At 38.5% G+C, this 10,039-nt stretch overlaps 1 protein-coding gene across 1 annotated transcript in view; it reads right to left on the bottom strand.

Moving 5' to 3' along the window:
* Positions 1-2,655: 2,655 nt before the first annotated feature.
* LOC114649870 (lipase member H-like) overlaps positions 2,656-10,039 on the bottom strand; it is an 84,763-nt gene continuing 77,379 nt past the window's right edge. The window contains exons 9-11 of the mRNA XM_028799233.2: positions 9,763-9,871; positions 3,685-3,858; positions 2,656-2,900 (exon numbers count right to left, since the gene is read on the bottom strand). Coding sequence (XP_028655066.2) covers positions 2,813-2,900; positions 3,685-3,858; positions 9,763-9,871 — 371 coding nt within the window. The 3' untranslated portion in view covers positions 2,656-2,812. The remainder of the gene's footprint in view (positions 2,901-3,684; positions 3,859-9,762; positions 9,872-10,039) is intronic.

Raw genomic sequence — 10,039 nt, 5'->3', positions numbered from 1 at the left:
CCCCAAAAATATGTGTTAAGGTAAAGCTTGGCAGTTAAGCTGCCTGGCTTTCCTGTGGGGGTTGACTGAGAGTCCTTGGCAGAGAAATATTAGCCAAACTTGTTTGAGAGACTCACACTGACCCTTTCATAAAATTACAAAGAGACTTGTTCCTAAAAGGGGGCGAAGGGGTTATTAAACCATCAAACCATTGCCGTTATTATCAATAATGTAACACTAATATTACATTGCTTTGTCTAAGTGCCTTGAGCATGGGAAAGGCGCTATATAAATAAAATGTATTATTTATTATTATTATTATTAAGTTACAAATAAAGACATTCAAAATATTTATCAACTTGTATGCAAAATTTCACATTACAACAATATATAAATGATAAACAATATATAAATAACTTTTATGGACAGAATTTCTAGGCGCAGCCAGGGTGTTGAGGGGGTCCAGCTTGGTGGACTCAGGATTGGGTCACTGCTTTTTGCAGATGATGTTTGCTTCATCAGGCCGTGATCTTCAGCTCTCTCTGGATCGGTTCGCAGCTGAGTGTGAAGCGGCTGGGATGGGAATCAGCACCTCCAAATCCGAGACCATGGTCCTCAGCCGGAAAAGGGTGGAGTGCCCTCTTAGGGTTGGGAGCGAGATCCTGCCCCAAGTGGAGGAGTTCAAGTATCTCGGGGTCTTGTTCACGAGTGAGGGAAGAATGGAGCGTGAGATCGACAGGCGGATCGGTGCGGCATCCGCAGTAATGCGGGCTCTGCATCGGTCTGTCGTGGTGAGAAAGGAGCTGAGCAGCAAGGCAAAGCTCTCAATTTACCAGTCGATCTATGTTCCTACCCTCACCTATGGTCATGAGCTATGGGTAGTGAACGAAAGAACGAGATCGCAAATACAAGCGGCTGAAATGAGTTTCCTCCGCAGGGTGTCTGGGCTTTCCCTTAAAGATAGGGTGAGAAGCTCAATCATCCGGGAGGGGCTCAGAGTAGAACCGCTGCTCCTCCGCATCGAGAGGAGTCAGATGAGGTGGCTCGGGCATCTGATCAGAATGCATCCTGGACGCCTCCCTGGTGAGGTGTTCCGGGCACGTCCAACCGGGAGGAGGCCCCGGGGAAGACCCAGGACACGCTGGAGGGACTATGTCTCCCGGCTGGCCTGGGAACGCCTTGGGATTCCCCCGGAAGAGCTAGAAGGTAGCCGGGGAGAGGAAAGTCTGGGTATCTCTACTCAAGCTGCTGCCCCTGCGACCCGACTTCGGATAAGCGGAAGAGGATGGATGGATGGATGGATGGATGTTGAATGTGGCAATAAATAACTTATAACAAAATGATATGTGTAAATAAATAATTAAGTGTGTCATAAAATATGTTTTTTGTTCTTTATATCTTTATGTTTCTAATACTTTCTTCATTGATTCATGTCAGTGACACCTCATTAACATGAAATGCACCTTCAAATTAATACTGTCATTTTCAACCGTTAAAGTTGAGTGGGTGGACTCTCGGTAGAGATGTGAGTCTTTTGCCATCAAATGACACTTTGTCATTAAGAAATGTAAATCACTCATTGACCTAACCTGTAAACCTCTGTGGAAGTAGGAAAGAAATCTATGCAGACATAAAGAGAACGTGCTACATACTGTGCTGAACCATGTAGACCAAAATGTGAGCTATGTAAGGGTGCTCTTTATAGACTACAGTTCTGCATTTAATGCAATAATAATACAATATCCGACATATTGGTAAGCAAGCTGACAGACTTAGGCCTTGCTTCCTCTACGTGCACCTGAATGAAGGACTTTCTGACAAACCACCCACAAAGCATTAAACTTGGCCCTCATCTCTCCTCTTCCCTTTTGCTCAGCACTGGATCTCCACAAGGCTGTGTGCTGAGCCCACTACTTTACCTTTTCTACACATATGACTGCAAAGTCAAGGACAGTGTGTGCTATAAAATGACCAAGCAGGCCATTGTCGTAAGAAATGTAGAAGCTTAAAACTTCAACTTTGAAACATGTTTCTACATCAATAACATCCATTTGAGTGGCCTGGTATTCCATATATGGGTTTTTCATAGGCTTTGACTTAAATTGTGTTAATTGTTTAATGCGTACTTTGCAGTAAAATGATGGGAACACCAGCACAGATGTTGTATGACTGCTTGTATGTAGTAATGGCGCCAGTTTGGGTCAAGTGATGGACATTAGGTAATGGAGGGAATAACTAGAAGGAGGAGAGTATTTTGCATAGATAATAAGAAATGTAATATAAACCGATACCCTTTCTAGTTTAAGCACTTGCACTATGGTGAAGTTTCTTTGTTAAACTGCTGTGTAATAAAGATTTCTTCTGTACTTCCATCTGGACTCCATGACTGCCTTCTTTTGAACGAGAGAGAAAGCTCCTCTTCTTGACACGCACCACAAAGTCGCAAGATGAGTTAGAAATGCCTTGTACAATATGTCTTAGGAAGACGAAAAAATCCTGTCTTGTATCTTTTATGATAGTGTAATGAAGGCTAAATTGAGGATTACTCAATTAATGTCCTCCCAAAAATATTTAATATACAAACATATGTACCATGTATTCTCCTACCGGCTTAATCCATTTAAGGTGTCATGTGAGGCTGCCATAATTGTGACCAAAAAGGAAAACAATGAAGACCAGTATGCAATTAACTGTACAAACTATTTATAAATTTTTTTTAAAATATAATATATTCAAATAATTACACTATTTTTAAAAAGCATAGTCATACAAAAATAATGAAATTTTCATATTAAATATAATACAGATTGTCCTGCTTGAACGCCTGTGTTCTCTAATTTTTTGTGTCCCGGCAGATGATTGGTCTAAAAGTCACTTCCGTATTTTCTTCCAGGATAACATCATATCTGCACAAGGATGGCCTAGGAAATAAACAAATGAATTCATTAAAATTAATAATTCAATGTAATCAAATCCAAAGCCCATGCATATAAAGTTGGCCCTATACATAGAAAATGGAGTTCTTTTGTCCTTGTACTTTGGTTTTGGGCTTCTCTTACAATTTAATGGTTAAGGTCCACACAGAAACTGGCTAAATATTTAAAGCTACTCTATATAGCAAATACATAAAATGTTCAACATTTAAAATTCCTGTCACTATATCCAGATTTGATACTTTGCATTTTTGTTTTTTGGTTCCATCCTTATTGTTTGGTTGAATTGCTGCAGTTCTCGCCATTACAACCATCATGGATGATAAAATATCATTACTGGAGGTCATACCAAGCCTGCTGCTTGCTCCTCACATGTGCAATGTCAGACCTTTAAATGGTTTAACTCCTGTTGTTTTTCTTTAAAATTTTAAGACATCTGGTGCTGCTTAATGCTTAGACAGAACTTTATTTGTCCTTAGGGGAAAATTTGGCTTTTTACAGTAGAACATTAAAACATTAGAACAATCTAAATGAGAACAGGCCATTCAGCTCAACAAAGCTCACTAGTTCTATCCACTTAATTCTTCCAAATTAACATAAAGTCTTACTGTCTATCACACTACTTGTTCACTTATTCCAGGTATCTGTGGTTCACTGTGTAAAGAAAAACTTCCTAATGTTTGTGCAAAATTTACCATTAATAAATTTTCAAATGTGTCCCCGTGTTCTTGATAAACTTGACATTTCATACAGTACATGAAAAGCATATTACCTGGTGTCATTCTCCAATGACCGCAGTTTCAAACGAATAACTCTCAGCTTGTATCTCGGACCAATCACATTCCCAGTAGAAAACTTTATTGAGATTTTCTGTATTTTATCCATGTCTTTGTCAAACTGGGCCAGCAGCTTGGTCTCTGTGTACTGTTCAAACTTTGAGGCTTTGCTGAATGACAAAGAATAAAAATAACATATATAGGAAAATGAGAATATGTTATAAAATATTTGAAACATAAATCATAAAACCTTCATCCACAACCTCCATTAATCAGTCTAGTTTTACTTTATTTGTTTAATTGAAGCTTTTTAATAAAGTGGCTCACAAAGCACCAAGTCTTAGTGCAAGTGTCTGCTGTGGAAGAAAACACTTAGGGGTCACATAGTCATTTAGGGGTAATATAATTTTTGCGCATACATAAAGTGTTTTGCTATGCTTTCCATCTATCTTAGAAGTAGTATAAAAGGGTTAATAAATGTCAGAAGCATATCAGGAAGCCAGATAAAGGTGAAGTGAACAACAAAGAACAAGAAGGTTCTGGGTGATGGCTGACTATTATGTACTCAGTAAGACTTGACAGATGTCACACACAGGAACTCAAGAAGTAATGAAAAGTATTGTAAATACCGAGAATGTAGCGAAATGAGACTTTTATTTTGGGGTATGTAAGCTGAATATACCCTCTGCTGGAAACATCTCATGTCTTTTAATCAATCAGAGTAAATGTCAAGCCAACAAACCAAATCAGAGTAAATGTCAGGATTAATTCAGTGCTGTTATGTAAATTTAATTGTGTATACATATGAGCCTGTAATTTTGCTTGTTGAGCATGTGATGAAGTGTATCTCTTTTCATGAAGAGAAATAAAAGATGCAGTGGACAAGCATCCTCCTGCCTGATTAGTCAAATTGATTAGTAATAGACATATTTGTAACGTAATGATTTCTTCCACACTTCTCATTCCTTGAGTATGAGCTGTAAAGATGAAGTGATTCGTTGATGGTCTTCTGATGGCTACTTCCAGCAGGATAACACACCATGTCACAAAGCTGAAATCATCTCAAATTGGTTTCCTGAACATGATAATAAGTTCACTGGACTCCACAGTCACCAGATCTCAGTCCAATAGAGCACCTTTCGGATGCGGTGAAACGGGATATTCACATCATGGATGTGCAGCCGACAATTCTGCAGCAACTGCGTGATGATATCATGTCAATGTGGACCAAAATCCCTGAGCAATGTTTCCAGCACCTTATTGAATCTATGAAATGAAGAATTACAGCAGTTCTGAAGGCAAAAGGGGGGTCCAAAAAAAGATTATAGTTAACGAAAACTAAAATCAAAACTGAAACTATTATAAAAAATCTTTTTTGTAAACAGAAATAAAATAATTAACAAAACCAATATAAAAAACTAAAACTAAACTAATAAAGTAGCTGGAAAGACTAACTGAAATAAAACAATAATTTACTAAAAATATTTTTAGTTATCATTATTGAATGAATATTCTTGCCATTAGTCTTTAACACTTGTCACTTTTAACTCTAAAACAGAAAGAAATCCACCATGAGCCACTTGAAAATATTCATCCAGTGAATGGCGGCTTGTGACGGAATGCGGTCTTCACATAGCATTTGCAGTGACAGAGCGAGCTAACTACGGGCACATACAAACGTGAAATAGAAAGTGATTTACTGTGCCGCCTTTCTTTGCCCATGTATTATATATTAAGATGTAATTTAAAACGCCTGAAATCGGAATGTGCTAGTCAACAAAACCTTTACCGTATGGACATAAAAATCACAAGTGAGTAACGTTTCAGTTTATTTTTGTTGACAATAATTCACCTGGCACTTCATACAGTAGAAATCCTTTCCAAAAATAAAGCGGCACTGATTGAGAGACTGACTAGGTCATCATACAAGATCAGCATATTGTTATTGACCAATCACTTTTGTTTAAAAAAAGTAATGTGCCTGAGATGGAATCAGAGATCAGTATGGCTGGTAGAAAATAAAAAGCCAAGTATGGGAGATTTTGTAATGCAATATTGAAGGAATTCATTATAAGCACATTATCTTGGAGCAGGATATGTTGTCTGGTATAGACCTTTAGAGTAACAAAATAACCCATCCATCCATCCATCCATCCATCCATCCATTTTCCAACCCGCTGAATCCGAACACAGGGTCACGGGGATCTGCTGGAGCCAATACCAGCCAACACAGGGCACAAGGCAGGAACCAATCCCGGGCAGGGTGCCAACCCACCGCAGGACACTTTAAAATTCACCTAACATTTAATTACAAATTGGCCCACTCTGGGCAATAAAAGAAAAAGATAAACAGTGCCAACAATCAGCGCACATTTGTTCAAAACAAATGACATAGAAAATATTTTAAAGTATAAAATTGTTCATATTCAGTATCTGGTTTTGATTATACTTGTTTTTACCAGACAAAAACAAAACCAGATAGTAAATGATGTAGTGTAGTAAGCTTTTAAACTCATATCCTAACCTGTTAAGTGTACAGTTCTGTCTGATTTGTGACACAAACCTAAACTCCATAGTAGCTCTTTAACTAAAACTGAAACTAATAGATATAAAAATAAAATAGAAATATCTTTGTGAAATAAAAACTAAATTAAGACTGATGAAGGAAAAGTAAAATTAAACTGAATTTCTAATTAAGGTCAGAAAAAATATAGAAATATAGGCAAAAACTATAATAACCTTGGTACAAACTGGTACTAGACAGGTGTACCTAATAAAGCGGACAATGACTGTACAGTATATCTATGTTTAACAACATTGTATATATTTATTCATTTGCATTCATTCATTTATTTATCTATTTATTTATTTTTACTTTTTAATACGTATTCATCAATGTTCTTACCTAATCTTATTTGTTTTTTTTCTTGTCATATAACTGTCTTTAACATCTTGTAAAACACTTTGAGCTACATTCTTTGTTTGAAAATGTGCTGCAAAAATTAATGTTGTTGTTGTTGTTGCAATGGGGTGGCACTCTGTTCAGGGGTTCTCCCTGCCTGCATCCATTGCTTGCTGGGATAGGCTTCAGCTGCACCCTGCGCTGAATATGAGAGTTTAGATGAATGGATCAATGAATACTATAATCTGTCCTCCCCAAAGTAACTCACACTTGCACGTCGCAATTTCAACTACAGGTTAGTTCACTGTTTTGGATTTAGCTTGAGAGAGGTTATTTCAACTTTCAACTTGAATAATTTATTTCCTCTTTTACATGCCAGTCAGCACAAACATTTGAAATGTTAGAGCGTGTTGGTGCAGCATATTCCTGTTGCAAACTATTTCAAAACAAAGATGTAACATCTGTCTCTTTGATAAAGCAAATAAATAAGAGAAAACATTCAACTTTCAAATCAGTTAAATTATGCACACCCAGATGTTACGCTAGGCATACATTTTCTAGCTTCTTAATATAAGAAATACTGGACCTTGAAAAGATTAGATGTTTCTGTACACCTCAGCATTCATTGTGCCACTTCCGTCAGCACTTTCATCACCAATGAAAAGAAGTGTGCCAGGACCTGTGGCAGCCATATATGCCCAAGACATAACACCCCCAGCACCCAGTTTAACAGATGAGGTGCTTTGCTTTGTATCTTGGACAGTTCCTTTTAAATCCATATAATAAGTTCAACAGACAGCAAGATGTCCCAGTGGCCAGCACTGCTACCATGTCTGATATAGCGGATCCACGGCTCAGAAGGAAAGGCCAATTTTTAAATAAATATCCGCAGCACTCGCAGCTTAAAGAGGGGTGTGGTAGTGTGGCCAGAGCAGTTCCCAGGTGCGATGCGGGTTTGGGCATTTCCGCACTGAAGTGCATAGGTGTGGGATCGCCCATGTCTGTAATTGATGTCGGGAGCTGCTAATTGCTGCACCTGTGCCACGTCCCCATTATAAATAGGAGAATCGTGAGTGCGGAGGAGAGACGAAAAAGAAAAGGACGGAGGTTATAAAGGTAGAAGGCTGGAGAAGGAGCCGGTGCAGGAGCGAGTGAGTAAGAGCAGGCTCACTGTAATAATGACTGACAGCTGGGAAGTGAGCCCTAGTGGGGTGTTTGGCCGACACTCGGGGGCAAATGGATTGGGTCACTTTTGCTCCTCTGAAAAACTCAGAGGACAGCTTGCCATGGAAGGCAGTGGGAGTCAGAGGCTTGGGAGGTTCAAAGCTCCAGCGCGAGTGCCCTGGTCACTGGGGAACCCGAGTCTCGGTCTGGCGGAGCCATTCAAAGCCAGGGGTCAGAAAGCTACCAGACCAGTAGGGGAAGGTCAGCTGCACATGGGGCGACTCCCCTGTTGCAGGGCCCGGATGGGAGAAGCAGAGGAGCCACCAGCTAAAGAAGGAACCGTTTTTTAAAGGACTACTTCCAGCCTTCTTTTGAACACTGTTTCGATTTGTTTTGTTCGCTTTTAATAGCACTTCTGCACTTTGCACCTTCCCCTTGTTTTGTTTGGTGTCCTCACTGTCCAGCTCCTTCGGTTACATTACCGACAGTGTCGGGTTCAAAAGGCTCCCAAAAGAGAAGTGGGAGCGTGAAGCAGAACGCGCATCGTCACACCATGCAGCTCTCTAACTCTGGGGTTGGCTGATATCTGAGTAGGAAGTGGACCTTCTCCTATGTTTGTATGTGTTCCATCTTTGAGATTTCAGTGTTAGAATGGTTGGTGTTGGTATGAGCAGAAGTGGATGTACAGCATGTGTGAGAGTATCCTGTAGTGGACTGGCCACTTGTCCAGGGCTACGTTTTTCTTTTTCCCAATAAGCTTTCAATGTTTGTTTGTGTTCATATCTATTGTACATATTTACTGCCTAATGCAAGTCTACAACTATTTATTTATTTTATTTATTTTTTGGATTTGATTGCTTTTAATAACAAATAACATTCCATACAAATAAGTCAAGTTTTACAAAAATAGGTTCAAAACAAATCAAACCCCACCCATGAGAAAGAGAGCTAGGCCAGCAGAGTAAAACTTCAGGCTAGTAAAAAATAAGTAAATAGATAACTTAATAAATAATTAAGAGGGGAGAGAACCTGCTTCCTCAATTAAAATGCTTATTCTAAAATATTATTGATTAGATCCTGCCAGGTTTTGAAAAAGTTTTGTACAGATCCTTTAAGTGAGAATTTGATTTTTTCCAGTTTCAAATAGTATATAACATCAGTTACCCACTGACTTAGAATAGGAGAGTTAGGATTCTTCCAGTTGAGCAAGATAAGTCTACGTGCCAATAGTGTAGTAAAGGCCATTACAGTTTGTTTGTCCTTCTCCACTTTAAGCCCCTCTGTGAGCCCACCTAACACAGCTGTTAGTGGGTTAGGAGAGATTGTGACCCCAAGGCTGTCTGAAAGGAATTTAAAGATTTTGGTCCAGAATGATGTTAATTTGGTGCAGGCCCAAAACAAGTGACCCAGTGAGGCTAGAGCTCGATTGCAACGTTCACAGGTTGGATTTTGCCCTGGAAACATTTTGGACAATTTTAAACTAGACAGATGCTCTCAAAATATAATTTTGAGTTGAATAATTCTATGCTTTGTGCATATGGAGCTTGAGTGCATTGCTACTTTCCACTCCTTTTCTGAGCTGTTGAGTGAGAGATCCTTTTCTCACTGTACTCTGGGATCTTTGAAAGGGAGGGACTATAAAATGGTTTTATATATTACAGAAACGCTGCCTGAGTCCTCAAGATGGATCAATATTTTTTCTGGCATAGAGGGAGGTGGGAGGTGAGGAAAATTTTGGCAGGTTTTGTTTGTTAACCAAGTTACTAATTTGAAGGTAGTGGAAAAAATATTTTGCGGGAAAATTAAATTTGGAGTGTAATTATTCGTAGGGTGTAAAGACATTGTCTATGTACAGATCTCTAAGTGATTTAATACCAAATGTTTTCCAGACATTAATAACTATGTTTGAGAGGGTGGGAAAAGGTGGTTCTTGTGCAGAGGTGCCACAGGTAAAGTCTAAAATTATTAATGAATGTAATTTGTTTAAAATAAAAAGGCAAAAACTTACTGATCAATTTTAGCTACTGTCACATTTCCTCCGTCAAATAATTTTACTGTGATGAATCCCCACCGAAGACTCTGATTCCATGAAATAATATTCATGATGTAAGTATGTTCTTTGAAAAAAAGCACACAAAAAGCAAATAATTAGATATTTGTTAGAATTGTGAATAATTTATACTGTGGCTATTTGTTCCTATCAGAAAGCACTTTGTTAAAAATTCTTGCAAACATTTAATATAAAATAGCTGATAACATAAAATCATCTAAATATGGCATAGTGT

This window comes from Erpetoichthys calabaricus, chromosome 4 (assembly GCF_900747795.2).
Source record: "Erpetoichthys calabaricus chromosome 4, fErpCal1.3, whole genome shotgun sequence".
Classification (NCBI taxonomy): Eukaryota; Metazoa; Chordata; class Cladistia; order Polypteriformes; family Polypteridae; genus Erpetoichthys; species Erpetoichthys calabaricus.
The sequence above is the reverse complement of the archived record's forward strand: the minus strand, read 5'-3'. Positions and strand labels throughout refer to the sequence as shown.